The 19,488-nt window shown below is 51.2% G+C and overlaps 1 protein-coding gene across 2 annotated transcripts in view; it reads left to right on the top strand.

Annotated features, from left to right (window-relative positions):
* Kazn (kazrin, periplakin interacting protein) overlaps nucleotides 1–19,488 on the top strand; it is a 1,014,985-nt gene that overhangs the window by 861,963 nt on the left and 133,534 nt on the right. Inside the window, exon 1 of one of the 2 annotated variants that reach the window (XM_076565620.1) lies at nucleotides 17,774–18,133. The exons of the other annotated variant lie outside the window; for it this stretch is intronic. Coding sequence (XP_076421735.1) covers nucleotides 17,926–18,133 — 208 coding nt within the window. The 5' untranslated portion in view covers nucleotides 17,774–17,925. Of the gene's footprint in view, nucleotides 1–17,773; nucleotides 18,134–19,488 lie in introns of those variants that run through there. 2 annotated transcript variants of the gene reach the window in all.

Below are 19,488 nucleotides of genomic sequence, written 5' to 3'. Positions count from 1 at the left end.
TTAAGAGCACTGTCTGCTCTTCCAGAGGACCTGAGTTCAATTCCCAGCACCCACATGGTGGCTCACAACCATCTATAATGAGATCTGGTGCCCTCTTCTGTCCTGCGGGCATACATGCAGGCAGAACACTGTATACATAATAAATAAATAAGTCTTTTAAAAAAAAAGAAAAGAAAAGAAAGAAAGAAAGAAAGAAAGAAAGAAAGAAAGAAAGAAAGAAAGAAAGAAAGAAAGAAAGAAAGAAAGAAAGAAAGAACATATGACTTGTGTTTTAACTTGGAATCCATCCCCCAAGATATCTTATTATATATAGGCAAATATCATAAAATCTGGGAGTGGGGGATCCAAATTCCAAACTGCCTCTGGTGCTAGTCATTTTGGATAAGGAATTCTTAGCAGGCAGTTGTTAGCACTGTGGTTAATCCTAGGGAGCAGAATGGAAATTGAGACCCTAGGAATTGAGGTGATTTCCCCAAGGCTGCAATGGGCCAGGATCCCCATGGGATATGAACTGTCTCCTTCTGGCTTATCTGGGGATCCCTTATGCTGCTCCCACAATCCATTCCAGCAGCAACTTGTCCCTGTACTCCTCATACCCCCACATCCCTCTCACCTGCCAGATGACATCTCTTGTGGCTATCGGTCAGAGCGATGGCCTGTTTTATCACTCCAACTGTTCAGCTCTCTACTCACCTGATTTCAGTGGCACCTTTCAAAGCCATAGCCACTGAACACCTGTTTCCTGGAGACTCCAAGATGCTCTTCAGCCAGGACAAGGCCCCTTTCCTGCCCAGGTGTACCCCCATCCTCAGCTGGCCACCTCCCGAGTGTCCAAAGGGCCTGGGCCACGTTTGGCCATCGTCACGATGTATACGATCAGTGTGTAACAAATGCACAGTGCATAGGTTTTCTGGCTCCACTCCAAGCCATCCTCCCTGGCTTCATGGGGCAGCTCCATGAGGACTAGAGCCAGTCCTGTGACTGCTGAGTGGCCCCTCTCCTCTCTCCAATGTTCATGACTGACAGCTGTAGACAGCTGATGTCAGCTTGCTAGGAGTCCCATGCAGTGAATACTTTAGGTCTTTTACAATTACAAAATGGAACTCTGAGCTCCAGGGCGGGTCCAGACTGTCCCTGGCTGGGGTTCTTTGCAGCCTCTGCCCCACCCTCTTGAAACTCTGTCGCCTTTTCTTGGTGTTCAACCCAGGAATTCTTGGCAACAGTGCTGCTGACCTTGAAGGGCTGATGGTTCTTTGTCACGGAGACCATGCTACACATAGCATGGTGTTTAGGAACATCCCTGACTCACTCGCTAGATGCCAATAGCGCCTCTCCTCCAGCTGTGACAGCCAAAATGTCTCCATTGCCAAGTGTCCTCTGGAGAACAGAACTGCTTCCTGTGTGAGAACTAGTTATGCACGGAATTCACAGGGGTGATCAAGAAAAGAGATGCTGTGTGGTTTTTGCCACAGCAAGATAATAAAGGAGGGTCTGCTGTCCCCAAATGTGATCATGAGGTGCCATCCCCAAGGACAGAGCCTGGGTGTTGTAAACACCAGGACCTTGCACTTCCAGCTCCTCCCGGTCCTCTCTGGGTGCAAACTGTGATCCAGTTTCTGCTAGATCTTGTCTTTTTCAAGAGAAATCAGAAACCCCATCTTCTCTGCAAAATCTCCCGATTCTTAAATGTTGGCAACTAATGAGAATTTTTTTTTAATTGCAAGAAAAACAAAATATGTCTATGAGTCAAGTGTGGGCTGCCAGCTTCCAGTTCTAAAATCTGCCCTCCGGCTCAGCTTCCATAGTGGAAGCCTGGGCAGCTCACACCCTCTGCAGCCTGCTGCACAGTCCAGGTATCTTAGATCCCTGAGCATGCAAGCTTCTCTGGCCTCACCCTGTACAGGTCCTACCTCTTAGGCCCTTTTGAAGTCCAGTATGATGAAGCCAGAGGGGTCTAAATTCCCAAGAGAGAGGAAATATGGGTGGTACCAGAGGAAGGAGGTCTAGAAGCCTGGGTTCCTACCTGGCTGTGGCATTGGCTTGCTGTGTGACCTTGGACAAGCACTTCCCCTCTCTGGGCTCCAGGTTCCTTAAACGATTACCGAGAAAGAGAACTTGTTGGACAGACGCAGGCTTCCTACATTCCTGGAACTTACCTGGGAATTAGTCCCTGGCACAGGTCACCAGTGCCCAGCAGGCATCTTTGTCCCTAGACTAAGCCCAGCATGGACAAGCTGCCTCCACATCCCAGCTCTGGCATCCTGTGTTCCAGAGTGAAGAAGGGGTCCTCCCTGGTGTCTCGGCCTCTGCAATAAAGGGCTTAGGGTGGACACCCCTGGGGGCGCTGGTAAGGTCACCCTCCAGGCTCCTGCTGGTGCTGCTGGTGACACTCTGGGTTAGTGGGGCCCTCCTCTTGCCAGGAGAGCCACAGGGTGGCTTAGGTGGGCGAGTCCACTCCTGCACCATTTCTCAGTGAGCTCTCTTGCACTGGCCTGTTGGTGAAGATCGTAGAAAGGAGTGTGGAAATGGTGTTGCCTAGCAACCACACTGTTTGTTTCATTTTTATTACACCCATTTAGTGCGTGTTCATGTGGGGGGTGAGTATATATGGGTGTGCATAGGCCATGTCATGCATGTAGAGGTCAGAGGGCAGCTAGTGGGAGTTGGTCTTCTCCAATCCTGGAGGTCCTGGGGATTAAACCCGGGTTGTCAGGATTGGTGGGTAAAAAGTCCTTGACCTGCCGAGCCAGCTCACCTCACCACCTGGCTTGTTTGTATCCCAAGCTAGTCTTGAAATTACTGAGTGGCCAAGGATGGCCTTGACTTTCTGATACTCCTGCCTCTGCCTCTCTATCTCCCTGGTGCTGGGATTATAGATCTATACCACTATACCTAGTTATAAGATGCTGGGGAGTGAACCTAGGATTTCACACATGCCAGGCAAGCACCCTGCCAACTGAGTTACATCAAACCCCTTTATTGTATGGGTGGAGAAATTGAGGCCCAGGAAAAGCAAGCATTCTGCCCAAGGTCACCTGACAACAGACTAGAAGTCACGCTCCTAATCTCTCATCCAGTGTTCTATTCTGTTATACCAAGGTCTTCCATGAATGAAGATGAACAGATTGACAGAGAACAGATATACATGTCCAAGATAAGAACTGGCTTTGTCTCATGAGCAGGGAAATGATGGGTAAGACGAGAGGAAACAGGGGACCAGTCAAGACGGGCAGCAGGGCGCATTGTGACCACATGAAATGGAATGGAGTCCAATGTCACTGTATTTCCTGAACTTTCTTCCAAAAACAGGAATAAAAAGCTTTAAAAATAGGACTGTAAGATTTTTTTTTATCCACAGGGTCCTACTGTGCAGACCTGGTTGGTCTGGAACTCTATGTAGACCTACCCCAGGCTGGCTTTAAACTCCCAGAAATCCACCTGCCTCTGTTTCCCAAGTATTGGTATTAAAAGTATGTGCCATCTCACCCCAAGGTATAAACTACCTTAATTTTTAAATGTTGGCTAGGGGGGCTGGAGAGATGGCTCAGAGGTTAAGAGCACTGCTTGCTCTTCCAGAGGTCCTGAGTTCAATTCCCAGCAACCACATGGTGGCTCACAACCATCTGTAATGAGATCTGGTGCCCTCTTCTGGCCTGTGGGGATACGTACAGACAGAACAATGTATACATAATAAATAAATAAATCTTTTTTAAAAAAAAAAAAAATGTTGGCTAGGGCAGCAGGATGGCTCAGCAGTTGAGGGTGCTTGCTATCAAGACTGACAGCCTAAGTTTGATCCTCAGGCCCACGTGGTAGAGGGGGAGAGTTGACCCCTGCAGGTTGCACACACACACACACTAGAACTGGCATAGGACTTTTTTGTTGTTTGTTTTTTTTTGTTTTTTTTTTTTTCGAGACAGGGTTCCTCTGTGTAGCTTTACGCCTTTCCTGGAACTCGCTTTGTAGACCAGGCTGGCCTCGAACTCACAGAGATCCGCCTGCCTCAGCCTCCCGAGTGCTGGGATTAAAGGTGTGTGCCACCACCGCCCGGCTGCATAGGACTTTTAATAAAGCCTCATAGTAATTGAAACTAGTGTTTATAATGTTTTTCACCATGGGCCTGAGAAGTGGCTCAGTGGTTAAGAGCATTTACTGCTCTTCCAAAAGATACAGAGTTTGGTTCCCAGGACCCACAGCAAGCAGCTCACAGCTTCAGCTCCAGGATTCTGGCGCCCTCTTCTGGCCTCCATTTGCACCTGCACCCACACGTACACAACACAGAGAGCCAGACAGAGACAGAGACAGAAATAAAATTAAATTTTTTTCAGGCCAGTCATAGTGGAACATACCTGTAATCCAGATACTGAAAGGTAGAGACAAAAGGTTCAAGACTTCAAGGTCATCTCTTGTTACAGAGGAAAGAGTTTAAGGCCAGCTGAGACTACATGAGTTCTTGTCTCAAAAAAAGGAAGGTAAAATGAAATGTTTTTTTTTTTAGTAGAATACTGTATTAGGGTTATCTAAAGGAGCAGAATTTATTTATATAGAATATATATGTGTGTATATAATATACAATACACACACACACACACACACACACACACACACACACACACACACACGTGGGATTTACTAGCATGGTTTACAGGCTATGGTCCAGCTAGCCCAACACTGGCTGTCTCCCAACAGAAAGTCCAGGAAGCCAGTAGCTGCTCAGTCCACCGGACTGGATGTCTCAGCTGGTCTTCAGCAAACTCCGGAATCCTGAGGAAGTAGGCTCTCATGCTAGTCGGTGAAGGGATGCACTTGCCAGTGAGAGCGAGGGCAAACGGGCAAAGAGCAAACGCTTCCTTCTTCCCTGTCTTTCCTAAGGCTGCCACCGGAAGGCGTGGTTCAGATTAAAGGTGCATCTTCCCACCTCACATGATCCAATCAAGAAAATCTCTCGCAGCTGTACCCAGCAGCTTAGGTTTTAGTTAATTCCACATGTAGTCAAGTTAACCGCCCGGAATAGCCACCACAAGTGCCATACTAGAAAAGGAAAATGTGCTAGTTAACTGGTCGATCTGGCCCTGTGGGTCACTGGCTGGACACCTTCTCTTCCGTCCCTTGTCCTCAGCTTCCCAGGCTTACAGTGGTTATAAGGACAGTGCATTAGTGACTTTTGTGTCGCTGTGACAAAATGCCAGGGTCGGGGCATGGTTCCAGAGGGATAAGAATCCATCATAGCAGACAAGCTCAGCAGCATGGTGGTTGGAGCAGGAAATTGAGAGCTCACACACTAACGGCGGTCATGTAGCAGAGAGAGGAAACGGGAGGAGATGGAACCTTAAGTTCTCAAAGCCTCCCCACCGGCCCCGTGACATACTTCCTCCAGCTAGGCTGCCCCAGAGAAACTTCTCCAAACAGCGCCACCAACTGGGGACCAAATGTTCAGATGCCCCACATTGTGGGGGACACTTCTCATTCAAACAAACCACCACAGTCAATAAATAACCTACTTTCACAGGGAAGCTGAAATTATAGGAAATATAGGATGGATGGTGGGCTTAGAGGCCCATGTGGATGGCCTAGATTAAAACGCTGTGTCTTATTGGGATGTGAAATGATTTTCTTAGGTAGGATGAGGGAAGGGCTGGAGCCATGGAAGGGACCTGTCAGGGTTATCCAGGGCTCCAAAGAAGCCCTGAGGGGGAGGGGGAATACAGAAGAAAAAGTGCTGGGCATGGTGGTACACATCAGCAGTCCTGACACTTGGGAGGTAAAGGCAGGAGGGTTTAGAGTTCAAGGTTATCCTCAGCTACACAGGGAGGTTACCCTAGTCTAGGCTACATGAGACTCCACCTCAGAAAAAAAAAAACAACACAGTAATAATAAAAATGATAAATATAAGTGCTTGTATTGGGCTCTGGAAGCAGAGAGTTCCATTAAGACTGGCCCCTACCTTTCACTGACAGGAGCTGGGATCTGACCCACCCTGCCTCTCAGAATCCCTGAATCAGCCCCACTGGGCCCCGGGGGTGGTAGAAACCATCTATTTCTAAAGGTCACATCTCTAAAACGAAAGAACGCCGCTTCGCGCACCAAACACACTCTTGCTTGTTTGTCTAACTGGGAAACTTTAGGGAGAGATGTCAGTGCTTCCTACATATCTATTCAACAAATCTGCCTCCAGAAACCCATTCAAAGACCGTTGGAGGACAATTCCGAGGAAAAGAATTTAGAACACATTCTAATTAGTCCCACTGGGACCAGGGGCCGGGTCAATCTCCAGCCCTGAGAACCTATAGCCCCTTCTCCCTGTCCAGAGAGCAGAATGATTGACCCGCTCTCAGGCTGGCCCTTTTGGGGGCCTATGGATGTGAAGCCTGGCTCCTTCCTGCCCTTTCCGGAGCCTCTGCACTCCTCACAGCCTGAAATTTCCAAGTGTCATCTTCATGCTGCAGAGGTGAAGGGGGCGGGGTTGTGCTCTGCCTTCTTGATTGGAGAAGCGGGATTGGCCGCAGCTGATGTGCCCGAGTACCCGTGGGTGGGTGGCAGGCATACACAGCCCCTAATTACAGAGAAGCAGGCACAGGCGTGTGCAGACAGGCCTCCCGAGAGCCCAAGCAGGTGGCCTGCCGAGGAGGAAGGCCCCCGGCTTGGACTCTGACTACAGGAAACTGTCAGCGTGGAAGAAGGGACGTTATGTAACCATGAGCCCAACAGCTTCTAGAAATGTGACCTTGTCTCCATTTCAGCCTCAGTCTACCCACTGGGAAGGCTGCCGCACAGGAAGGAACTTCCTCCAGGAAAAAAAGACCCCACTTCCTCCATTTCTCGTTCAGGGGGTCCGGGTGCAGCTGAGGCTGGTGTGTGTGTCTCATCCTTGGCAGCAGCAGTGTGGACTCAGGTGAATGCCCCGGGTCCCAAGGCCACACTTGCAGAACTGCTCACTCAGAGATGCTAGGAGCAACCCCCGTGGGGTTGTGTGCCCACCCCCCAAGTGTTTGAGCCTCTCTGGGCCTCCAGTTTCTTCTTACCCACACTGCTTTGTCTCTGAACAGCTAAAGAGTCCTTGGGTTGGGGGTGCCTAATTACTGTTTGCAGGGCGCTTGGAGATTTTTCCCGCAGAAGACACAGGCCGCTCTTCCTCTGTTGCAACTTGCCCAGAGCCACCGGGGAGCTGAATGTCTCTGGGAGAGAGGGGCTCTTTGGCTTTAAAGGTGCAGGCAGGCTAACATCCCCAGGACTCGTCACTCACCTGGAAAGACTTCACCGTTCATAACTGGCCAGGTCTTTTTCGGGACCATCTTGTTTCCTATGCAGTGGGTAGCAAAGACTCAGCTCAGGCCCAGCATTTAGGCACCCATGTCCCAACAGCTACGATCAAACTCCTGTCCATGTCTGCAGTCGTTTCCTTTTGGTTTTGTTTTCCTTCCTTCCATTGATTGATTGATTGATTGAGATAGGATCCTGCGGTCAAGGCTAGCCTCAAACTCTCAAGTAGCCAAAGATGATCTTGAACTTCTGATTGCTCTGCCTCCATCTCCCAAGGACTGGGACCACAGGTATGCATTACATTGCTCATTTTCATATGGTCCTAGGACTGGAACCCAGGGCTTGGAGCATGCTAGGCAAGCAGTCACCAATTTGAGCCACATTTCCAGCCCTCACGGCCATGGTTATTTCTCATGCCAATGTCCAGTTGGACCAGGAGCATCCTGTGCACTGGGGTCTGGTTAAGGACAGGTACGGACTCTAGACAATGCAGAGGGCAGGCTGAAATGGTGGAAGGTGATTCTCTCACTGTCCAGCTCTGAAGCCGACTGTCCATGTGGCTGACTCTCTACCGTGACACAGACTGTCCCACCCATGGTCCTCTTTTCTCCTCATGCAGCATCCCTGTCACATAGACAGGTGTTCTAACTTCCATGGGCATGTGAAGAAACGGGCCTGGGAAGGTGGACAGATGCCCCACTTTGCTGGCAAGTCAAGGGCAAGAGCCGATAGAACACTGAAGGTCTCCCTGCCTCCCACTAAGTCGGAGGTTCTCAACATGTGGGTCGCGACCCCATTGTGGGGAGGCCTAGCGGATATTTACATCACGATTCATAAACAGTAGCAAAATGACAGTTATGAGGTATCAATGATGTAATTCTATAGTTGGGGGTCACCACAACATGAGGAACTGTATTAAAGGGTCACAGCATTAGGAAGGTTGAGAACCGCTGCCCTAAATCCTCTGTGTGGCCCAAAATGACCTTGAACTTAGGATCCTCCTGCCTCTACTTCCTAAGCACTGGGACTCCTCTTCACCCTTACCTCACCACATAGTGTGTTTTGTTTTCCATGTTCCTGCAGGCCATGGTGGCAGACGTGACATTGACAATGAGGTGAGCTATGACTCCCGCATCCAGAGGCAGGCTAGGGAAGAAGAGCAGGGCCACCAGAGAGGAGCTCAGGAGTGCTGCGAACAGAGCAGGAACCACCAGTGCTGCTGGGACCTGGCCTGGGTCCTGTGGCTTCGCTGCCTCGCTGTGGTTTGGTTAGGCCTTTGTGCTAGAAACTTGGTTCCCCCCCCACACCCCCCGCCTGGTGCTTCTTGAAGATGATGGAACCTTTAAAGGGTGAGCTCTGTCGGAGGGCTTCCAGTCATGGGGGCGTTCCCTTGAAGAACGTCGTGGGGCTCCCCCACTTCCTCTTCCTCGCTCTCATCGCCCAACTTTTAGAAGAGTGTTTTGTTCTATCATGTGGGCTCCACTGAGGTGCTACCCCCACCCCGTCCTATCCTACTCCACACAAACCCCCCAGAGGCCTAAGAGCAGCAGATTAAGTGCAGGAGTGAAGTGCAGCTCTCAAGGGAGGGGTGTTCTCTGTGGAACCGCCTCCCATATCAGGGTTAGGAATATGCATACCTCTGTACCTGGTGCAAGAGCCCCTAGGGCACTCAGGGACCCAGGAAACCCACTCCAGTGTGCAGGCTGGCCTTGGCCCTCTTCTGCCCCCAGTGGCCACTATTAGAACTTCATGCTCACCTCCAACCTGGGGAAGGTCTCTGAGTTCATGGGCTGGATCCGGCACAGCTGCGAGCATTTTGACTTTCTAAGCTGAGTGTCGTAGGGATACTCGGTGGCAGCATGGGGGCATAGCCACATAGTCACCTCCACAGCAGCCTTGGACAGGGCCTGACCCTGGGGTGACACTGGCTGTTGAGTCAGTAAGTAAATGAAGACACACTTGGCTGCAGTGCTGGTCTCAGTTTAGCAGCTGTGTGATCCTAGGCACATCTGTTCATGTCTCTACACCAATTGCCTTCACTGGGATACTTACGGTAATGAGGGAATGGTTTGTGGAGCAGGCTGTGGAGACGGAGCTGTTGAGTTTGAATCCTGACACCACTTTGTTCTAGATGTGTGTCTGAGGGGAACTTGCTACATTTCCCTGGACTTGCTATTCCTCACTGATCAAATGAGGGCTATAATACTACTTATATATCTAGACTGGGGATTAAGTTGGGCAGGTGTGTGCAAAGTGCTTCAGCTAATATTATTGATCACCCTTAACAATAATGATCATGTTTACCCACTGATGAGATGGCATCTACATACTATGTACCCAGTAGGACCTAGCACAGACGTGGGGATACTCTGCAAATAGTAGCTCATATCTGGGTGTGTGCATACAGTGTATATTTGTGTATGTGTTTCTGTGTGTGCACGTGTGTGCATGGCACATGCCACTTGTGTGTGAGTGCTTGTGGAGGCCAGGTGTCTTCCTTAATAGTTCTCATTCATAGTTTTTGAGACACGCTCTCTCACAGAACCTTGAGCCCACTGATTCTGCCGGACTGGCTCGCTCGCAAGACCCAGGGGTCTTCCTGTCTGTGTCTCTCAGTACTAGGGCCACGCTACCACACCTGGCTTTTTATGTGGGCGTACGAGATCTGAACTCGGGTCCTCAGGCAGCAAGCACATCACCTACGAAGCCTTCTCAGCACCAGTAACTATTACCTTTCCTTGGACACTTGCTAGGGTATGTGTGCCTGACTGGTGGACCTGACGGAGCTCTTCCCAGGGCCCAAGCCCCTGGATTCAAGCCTTGAAAGAGGAGTGCAGTTCTCTTTGTGGCCACTGGGGGTGGCCATGAGTCAAGAGTGGCAGACTCACTGCTGAACAAGGCTCTTGTGGCCTGTTCACGAGTGTGCGAGAGTTGAGGCTGTAGCTCAGTCAGTAGAGGGCTTGCTTAGCATTTGTGAGACCCTGAGCTTGACACTAGCACTGAAGAGAGAAACACAGGCTCTTCTGTGGAAGGCAGTTCCCCTCAGCAACCCTGCGTCCATTCACCGGTCCCATCTTACATAATCCCTTTATTGCCCTCATGCCCAGTATCCTCAGCCAGAATGTGGGGATAGGATAGATTTCGGGCTGAGTGAGCATGGTCCCTAGAGTGACGGAAATACTTAACAAATCACAAATATTGCCAAGGTAGCGTGATGGCTGTTAGTGTGCAGCCAAACTGCACCGGCCTGAGTCTCCGCTCCATCAGGCAGTGGCTGTGCGGCTCTGGGATAGTGACTTGACCTCTCTGTTTCTGTACCTCTGGGAGTGGGGCTGTTGGATGAAAAACACGTGAAGTAGTGCTAAGTGCTCTATCAATACTTTCCAATGTTGCTGTCACATAGACTTTTTCTCCTGAGAAGCTGCCATTTTTAAACATCTGTTGGAAACCTTCTGACCCGGATATAATGAGGCTTAGAGGAGGAGAATAAGGGGAGTCCTGATGGGGGGGAACTTATCCTCTCATCCCAGGAAGAATCCATCTTGGAGCTGGGCATGGCACCCATCCTTGAAATATCAGCGTTTAAGAGGTGGGGTCAGGAGGATCAGGCGTTCAAGGTCAGCCTGGGCTACTTGAGATCCTGTTAAACAAACAAACCAACAAACAAAAAGCTGAATGTCTCCTAGCACAGGGACACACCTCTAATCACAGAATTTCAGAGGCTGAGCTCATCTGATTCTGTAAATTCAAGGCCAGCCTGGGCTACACGGGAAGTTCCAGAACTGTCAGAGATACAAAATATAAAAATAAAAATATATAAACTATATTTTATATATTTAAAATATAATATAAAAATAAAACAAATGGCAACAACTACAATTAAAAAAAAAAAAAAAAAGACTCGCCGGGCGTGGTGGCGCACGCCTTTAATCCCAGCACTCGGGAGGCAGAGCCAGGCGGATCTCTGTGAGTTCGAGGCCAGCCTGGGCTACCAAGTGAGCTCCAGGAAAGGCGCAAAGCTACACAGAGAAACCCTGTCTCGAAAAACCAAAAAAAAAAAAAAAAAAAAAAAAAAAAAAAAAAAAAAAAAGACTATCTTGAGGGAGCTGGGCTTGATGGTCCGTGCCTGTAATCCCAGCACTGAGGCAATGGAGGCAGGAAGATTAGGATTTCAAGGTCGTCCGTGGCAGCACAGTGAGTTCAAAGCCAGCAGGGACCTGAGACCCCACTTCCAAAAGAATCCAGCTTGGAGGAGGGCACGGTTGCACCGATCTGTGGGTGCAGCACTAGGGAGGTGGAGGCAGGAGGGTCTCAGAGAAATTATCGAGGCTCAACAAGTCATCCTGCCTGCCACCAAGCCTGACAACTTGAGTTGGATCCATTTCCCGCAAGTCTTCCTCTGACCTCTACAAGCCCACACTTATACCCACACAAACCACACACACACACACACACACACACACACACACACACACACACACACACGGTATAAAATATATTTTCCAAAACAGAATGCGTAGTGAGACCCTATCTCACAAGACAGCCCAAGCAGCCCGACACCGTGGTGAGCAGTGTTCTGAAAGACGCTTTAATGCCCTGTGCTGCCCAGGGCTAGGGCTCAGCCTTCTGCCTCCAGACCCTTTGGAGCCCATAGAAAGAGCAAGACTGTGGCCAGGGCATCTGGGGCCCTGAGAAGACCGTCAAAGGGCACGGTGAGTCATGACAGGCTCACAAAAGTCTCCAGCCTTGCAGGGCAGATGGTGAAGGGGAAGTTTGGGTCAAATCCTTCACCCACTGAGGACCAGGGCTGAGCAGGGCTGGGAGAAAATCCCATCTAATCCTTCCCGCTGCACCTGTGCCCCGGAGTCCTGCTGGGATGGCCAAGGGGATCAACACCGTCCCCACCTGTGGCCTCAGACACAGAGGCAGCCCAGGGCTTGCCAAAGGGCTTTGGAGTCCCACTAGAGTCCCTAGGAGCAGCTGCAGGGGGACATGTGTGTCTCAGGAGCAATGGCTTGTCACTTAGCTTCTCCTAAGAAATGTCCTTCCCTCCAGGAGCGGAGGTGTCACTGTGCCAGATACAGCTGAGAGATTGACAGGCACAGCTCATTTCCCAGCAGCCTCAGCTCAGCCCAGCCAGCAGTTACCACCAGCGTCACACTGTCAGGGAGACCAGAGCTCCAAGACTGAAACTGTCTGCCTGAAATCATGAATCTCAGAGCTGGATTTGAGAGTCGTTGTGTTTGTCTCCAGGAATGGTCTCTGCTTCTTGAGGTGAGCAGCTTCCGAAAGGTCCCCACAATTCCCACTTCGTGGTGTCAACACTCTCACTTAGTCCCGCCAATGGCATGAGAGACCTAGTGATGCACCCCAGTGAACAGAATAGGAAAATGGTGACAGGTCGCATTTCCAAGGTGAGCTTCCATCAGGGCACAGTGGCTTTTGCTATTCGTTAGAACCGCCATCCTGTGAGCTGAGGCTGCAGGGGTTCCTCCAGGAGGAACTGAATGTCCCCATGGGAGCGTGTCTGGAAGCAGCTGCTTTCCAGGTGAGCCTTGAGCTAACAGCAGGCACACAGCTGCAACCTACAAGTGACTTAGAACCAGAGAGCCCTGCCGTTCCATCCCTGAATTCCTGACCATCCTTGTTTCATGTTGCTATGTTTGGGGGGACTTGTTACACAGAAATAGGAGACTAGTGCACTTCCTGTTAGTGTTTGCTACACACACACACACATACACACACACACACACACACACACACATACACACACACATACACACACACATACACACACACACACACACACATACACATCACATACACAATAAAAGAGGATACACTTTTTTTGTGCCACATGTGGTGGTGCACACCTTTAATCCCAGCACCCAGGAGGCAGAGGCAGGCAGATCTCTGTGAGTGCAAGGCCTAGGTCTACAGAGTGAGTTCCAGGGCATCTGAGGCTAGGGAGACCCTGTCTCAAAAAAAAAAAAAAAAAAAAAAAAAAAAAAAAAAAAAAACCTTTAGTTTTTTGGAGACAGTGTTTCTCTGTGTAGCTCTGGCTGTCCTGGAACTTGCTCTTATAGACCAGGCTGGCCCCGAATTCACAGAGCTCCATCTGCCTCTGCCTCCCAAGTGCTGGCATTAAAGGCGTGAGACACTATCGCCCGGCTAAATTAATACATTTTAATGGAAAAAAATTGTTTAAAATGTTATAATAGAAACATAATCAAGAAAAAAGTACCCAGAAATCTCCCCTGGGCTCACATGTACAACTTGAAGCAGTTGGCCAGTCCAATAGTGCCTCCAAATAGGACGTTGCTGGGTTTGCCCCTTAAACCCAGTCCGTCTTGAGTGCTCTCCCGTAATCTGATGGAGTTCTCCTGAGAATGAGGAGACAGTGCAAGGAACTGCACTGGCCCCTGTGTTCCCAGGCTCTTTGTGGTTTCTTTGGTGGCTCCCTGCCAGCCCGAGGTCAGGGTCAGGGGGATACCACCTGGCCTCAGAGCCTAGAGCCAGAGAAGTCGCTGCCCATTGGCTGGGCTATGGAAGTCACCTCCTTGACTTTCCAACCATTGACCCCTCTATACCATCCAACCAGTCTCCACAGTGGGTGCTGGGAACCCACCAACCCAGCTGCTTTTCTGACCTCCACATCTTCCCTCTGCTACCCTGCAGAGGCCAGACGTGTGGGCCCTGGTCAAGGACAGAGCAAACTGAACCCTAGGTACAGCTTCCCCCAGCACTGGTTTCTAGGTCCTTTGCAAGTGAATTCCCAGGTCTCAGGGCAACAGGAGGACCCATAGTTTGAAAAAAATTAATAAGTTGAGCTGGATAAAATTCTTTTAAAATAGGCACAAAGCACACTTGTAATCCTGGTATTGGGAAGGGGCTCAGTGGCCTACCAGCCTGCTCAGTTCACTTGGTGAGCTCTAGGCAAGAAAGAGACCCTGTCTCAAAAAAAAAGTGAGTAGAACCTGAAGAATGGTACCCAAGGTTGTCCTCAGCCTCCGTACACATGAATACCCACATGAAGTGCACGCACACATCAAAACATTTAAGAATTTCAAGGCAACCTTCAAAGCACAAATCCTAGCACAGCATCCCTTTGGAGCACAGGACCCTTGTGGTTTCCCAGTTAGAACCCCCAAGAGCCAGCCCTGCTATGGTGTGTCCACTGGGGCCCACTCTGGGGTGTTCCAGACCTGGCCAGGCTGCTCCAGGCAGGATATGGGTTATCAGTATGTGGCTCTCAGATCTTGTTATGAATCTGGGGCAGGAAGGTCTCCTGGGCCCTGGGTAGCCTTCTAGGGCACAGCAGGGGCTGTGGTCACTTCCTATCGTAGAGGCTGTAGACTTGGAGCACAGGAATGTGGGCCCAGTGTTTTCCAGAAAGATTCCTGAAGGAAGCGCCTGGCTGATAGTGTTCTGGTAGACTACATAGCTCAGCCTTGGCTAGCAGGATCCTGCCTGCAAGGAAAGCTGTGAGCAGGAGACTCGGGGAAGCCCAGGCATTTTGTGAACTCCCAGAAAACTAGGGGAAGTGAACTGAACCCAGCTTTCAAGTGATGTTCTGAACTTCAGTGTGGGACTTGCATGCATGCGTGCGTGTACACACACACACACACACACACACACACACACACACACACACACACACACACACACAGCTGAACCAGGTCCTAACTTTGCTGAGTAAGGAGAGCAGTGGAAATTCCCCAGGGCTGTGACCTTGTGAGTAGCCTGGGTGACTGATATGTCTCTGGGAAGTCTGTGCACGCTTCTTTAAGGTTGTCCTGGAGAGAGCACTGGTGGTCAAGGGTCAAGCAACTCAGAAACTTCTAGACACGTTAGCTTCATTATTCTTCCTCTTTTTCTTATTCTTAAGGTTGTTGCTTCTGCTTTTAAGATTTATTTATTTTACGTGACTGAGTGTTTTTCTTGCATGTATGTACACTACGTGGGTACCTGGTGCCCAAAGAGGCCAGAAGAGAGCATCAGATCCCCTGGAACTAGAGTTACAGATGGTTGTAAGCAGCCACATGGGGGTCGGGACTCAAACCTGGGTCCTCTGTAGGAACGGCCAGTGCTCTTTATCACTAAGCCATGTCTCTGGCCCCTGTACTTAAGTTATAAAGAATTATCAATATCCCAGACTAAGGAGAGTTTCTGGAAATACTGAGCCCACATTCCTGAGCATGAAGTCTATGGTCTCTTCCACAGGGACCGACCACAGCCCTTGCCACACCCTAGTGTCACCCTGATACCAAAGCCAAGTGGCCACTGTTGTCTACCCATGTGCCTGTGCTCTTTTCCATTGTGCTGGAGTTAAGGGCATGTCTCTAACAAGAGTGGGAAAACAGGCATGGTGGCTCACACCTGTAATTCCAACACTCAGGCAGGAGAATCAGTGCAAGTTCAAGGTCACCCCCAGTTACATAGTGAGTTCTAGGTTACTCAGGGCAACTTAAATGAGGCTCTGCATTTTTTTTTTTAAAAAATGAAGAAAACAAAATAAACAGGAAGTGGGAAAATAGAAAGTGGACCAGGAGTTCGTTGTACTTTAGTAACCGTGGCGAAAGTGTGTTTCTTTGTGGAAATGAAATTCTAATGGTTTTGTTTTGTTATTGCTGTTTTCTTAGACAGGGTATGATACTGAAGCTTGGGCTAGCCTGGAACTCACTCTACTGCCCAGGCTGGCCTGGACCTCCTTAGCTTGCTGAACCACTATGTCCAGCTTTTGTAAGACATTTAATAGACAAGGTGTTCTAGTTAGCTTTCCGTTGCTGTAGTAAACACCGTGACCAAAAGCAGTTTAAGGGAGGGAAGAGTCTACTTCAGTTCATGTTCTCAGGACACGGTCCATCATTGCAGGAAGTCAGAGAAGGAACTGAATGTGAGAACCGTGGAAGGAGACCGTGAGCTGGTTGGCTCCCTGGGTCACTCACACTCATCTGGTTTTCTTATACAGCCAAGGACTACCTGCCTAGGGATGGTACTCCCCAGAGTGGGCTGTGCCTTCCAACATCCTTTATTAATCGAGTTATTAATCAAAAGAGCAGCCTACAGAGACGTTTGCAGGCCAATATGATCCAGGCAATCCTTTAATTGAGGTTCCCTTTTCTCAGTCAACTCTAGGTTGTATCTGGTTGACAATAAAAACTAGCCAGGACATAAGGGGTGGTTAAGTCAAAAGAATATAGCCCGATGAAACCTGCCTCAGCACTCCCTGCATTCACACACACACACACACACACACACACACACACACACACACACACACACACAGGCGGGAGGTGTCTCCAGGATGAGATTTTTCCATCATCCAGGGCCTGGAAAGCCAGTAAATGCAGTGGGCTTGGAGACCTACTGTGGCTTGGTGCCGGGTCCCTGTCCTTCCCCTTGCAGGACTGGGTGTTTAAGCCACGGGCCGTTTTCTTGCACTGTTGGGGACACCAGCAGCAGCAGCAGCAGCGCTTGGTGTGCCCGGTGCCCTCCATGGTGATCAGGGCTAGGAGTCAGGGATGGGGAGGAGGGTCTTGGCACCCCGGTAGACTCCTCAGCTGGGCCAGTTTCCCAGGAGGAAAGGGAATGGAAACTGGAAGGCCATGGTGGTTAGTAGCCAAGTCCCTGTGGTTGAGGAGAGGCGGGGCTTCTCTCCTCTGGTCCAGAGAGTGACTGTAAAACGTCTCAGACTCGGAAGCAAGTAATTTTGTTCCCATAGCTGGGGAGAGCCATTTGTGAGTGGCCAAGACTCTCACAGCTCACAGGCCGGGACACGGAGAGTCCACGGGTCATAACCGCGTGTACCTAAGGGGTGGTAGTAGTGGTGAGCTCCGAGACTCATCACACCTGGCTGTGCAGCCTGGCTCCCTGGAGTCTACAGCAAGGGAAAGCCAACCCTGCTCCCAGGGCTGTGGGGAAATAATTAGTCCCTCTAAAGAGCATTGTAATCTCAGATCAAAGGGGTCTCCCAGCTGCAAAGCACTTTACAGGCTCATGGCCAGTCCCTGGAACACCCACTCCAGGCCACTCCAGCAGTGGGTGCAGACTGGCACACTCTCCAAAGTACCATCTAGTCCTGAGCTTGACTGGCCTAGTAAACCTCTGTCCCCTAAGAACAGAACGTCACTTCACTCGCCAGCACACTGGAGTGCCAGGCACCGGCCTGCAGCCTTTCTTCTGGCACACTGGGCTTGAGTACTGTGACTCTGGATCCCTGGGACACCGCCAACCATCTACCTTTCGGATCCTTGGTTTCTCTAGGAAGGGTTGGGGCGGAGAAGATGGGGGTGGGAGGCGGTGGCTTGGGGCCAGACGCACAGGGGGCCAGTAGGCGCCAAGGAGGAGTGGGGCGGGGGCGTGGTCGAGTAGAGAACGTGGTACAAGAGGAGGCGTGTTCGGGGAGTGGCCAGAGGGTACCTCGCTAGCCTGGAAGGAGCGGGAGGAGGAGCCCCGGGATCTGGAGTTGTTCCCACGTGAGAGGATCGTGCCGGATTCCTCCGGTGCGGCGGCCGCGGACTGCCGGAGTCCGGCGTGGCTCAGATCGCTGGCTGGGCGCGCGTGGGTGGCCCGATGCGGCGGCGGCTCCGCGGGCTGTGAGCCGGGCGTCCGCCGTCAGAGCCCCGCGTGCCGCCGTGGGGCCTCGCGTCCCGGGCACACGGGATGCGGGCGGCCGACTCCGGCTCGTGGGAGCGCGTCCGCCAGCTCGCGGCACACGGCCAGCCGGCTCTGTCCTGCGGGCGGGACACCGGGCCCCTGCGCGCCCCGGAACCCGGAGCCTGCGAGCTATGCACGGACGCTGCAGGGTCCCGAGAGCAGCAGCGAGCTGGGGCGGTCCCCGATGCAGCCGATGGCTACGGCAGCCAGCTGGGTAGGTGCTTGAGGGGCCGGCAGGGTGGCGCGGCTGCAGGCCCCGGTCCGGGAGCCGCCAGGACCGGGCGCGCGGGGGCGCTCGGAGCCGGGGAGCTCCGAGCCCTTGGTGGCAAAGTTGTGTCCCCGAGCGCCGGTGGGTGCGGCCGGTTGGCGCGCTGGATGAGAAGACTTCTTAAGATTAGGACCTGGGGTCTCTGGGCTCTCCCGCAGCACCCCTCCCCCTTCTAGAACCACAGGAGGACTGCAGGGAAAGAGGTCAGGGCCATGCCTGTCAGGATCCTGAGATCCCATGGTGCCTACAGACTCAGCTCCGGGATGGATCTAGAGCATGGGAAAGGGGCTAGCCCTGCGCAAAGTTGGGACGGCCCCTTGAGAGTTCTTTAGCATAGGAACTGGGGGGTCTTAGGGCTATCTGGCTCCGCGACTCGAGCTCCCCAAAGCACTAACTACAGGGAGAGAGGTCAAATCCATGTTTGTCAGGATCCTGCAATCTAGTGGCGCCTGGAGACCCAGCTCGGGGCAGGACCTGGAGCAAGTGTGGGTAAGGGGCTAGCCCAGTGAAAAGTTGGAGCGATCCCGGTACAGTGCCTGTAACCCATCTGGCTGCCTTAAGTCCGGAAAAGAGCTCCTCTTCGCTCTAGCCACTCGCATTTTCTGGAGCGGGGCAGAGAAATTGCTGCCTTTCACATACACTTTAACTCCAGGAGAAATTGCAGCCGTGGGAAGCTCAAGCGCCGAGGTCTAATTGCGTGTGCTTGGCCGATCCGCCCCGAGTAGAGTACAGTGGTTCTGTGTTAAAATGCGCCCAGTGGGTGCGTCCATTCCCGGCTCAGCTGTCTCCCTCCACCCGCCCCCAAGTTAAGTCATGGGGTGGGGGCAGGAACCCTGGATCCGCCTGTCTCCAACGGGGAAACAATTTAGATGGAAGTCTGCCGGCTTTTCCGAGAAGAGCCTGCCATCCTTCAGTTTGAACTTCTGAACACTTTTCCAGGAACAACGGAAGTGCACAGGATTTTTTTTTTTTTATTGATTGTTGAACACCTTGCTGTGTTGTAGTAATTTTTGTGCAGTGTCCCGAAACCCCACTTGGGAGTGAGGCTGTCTGTGTTCTCTTCATGCAGATAGGCACAGAACAAACCAGGCTGAGCCACTTAAGAGTTCTCACCGTCTTAAACCTTGCTGGCATTTCAGATTTCATTTTGTCTAAGGCAGGGTCTTATGACCAGGCTGATTTTGAACTTCAGATCCTTCTGCCATGCTAGGATTACAGGCACTGGCTACCTGGCCTGGCTTGGGCATCTCAGATTCTGTCTGTTGCATGGCAAAACCTAGCATGTTGATCCCGCTCCCAGG

This window comes from Peromyscus maniculatus, chromosome 2 (assembly GCF_049852395.1).
Source record: "Peromyscus maniculatus bairdii isolate BWxNUB_F1_BW_parent chromosome 2, HU_Pman_BW_mat_3.1, whole genome shotgun sequence".
NCBI lineage: Eukaryota > Metazoa > Chordata > Mammalia > Rodentia > Cricetidae > Peromyscus > Peromyscus maniculatus.
This window is presented reverse-complemented; position numbering and strand designations above follow the sequence as displayed.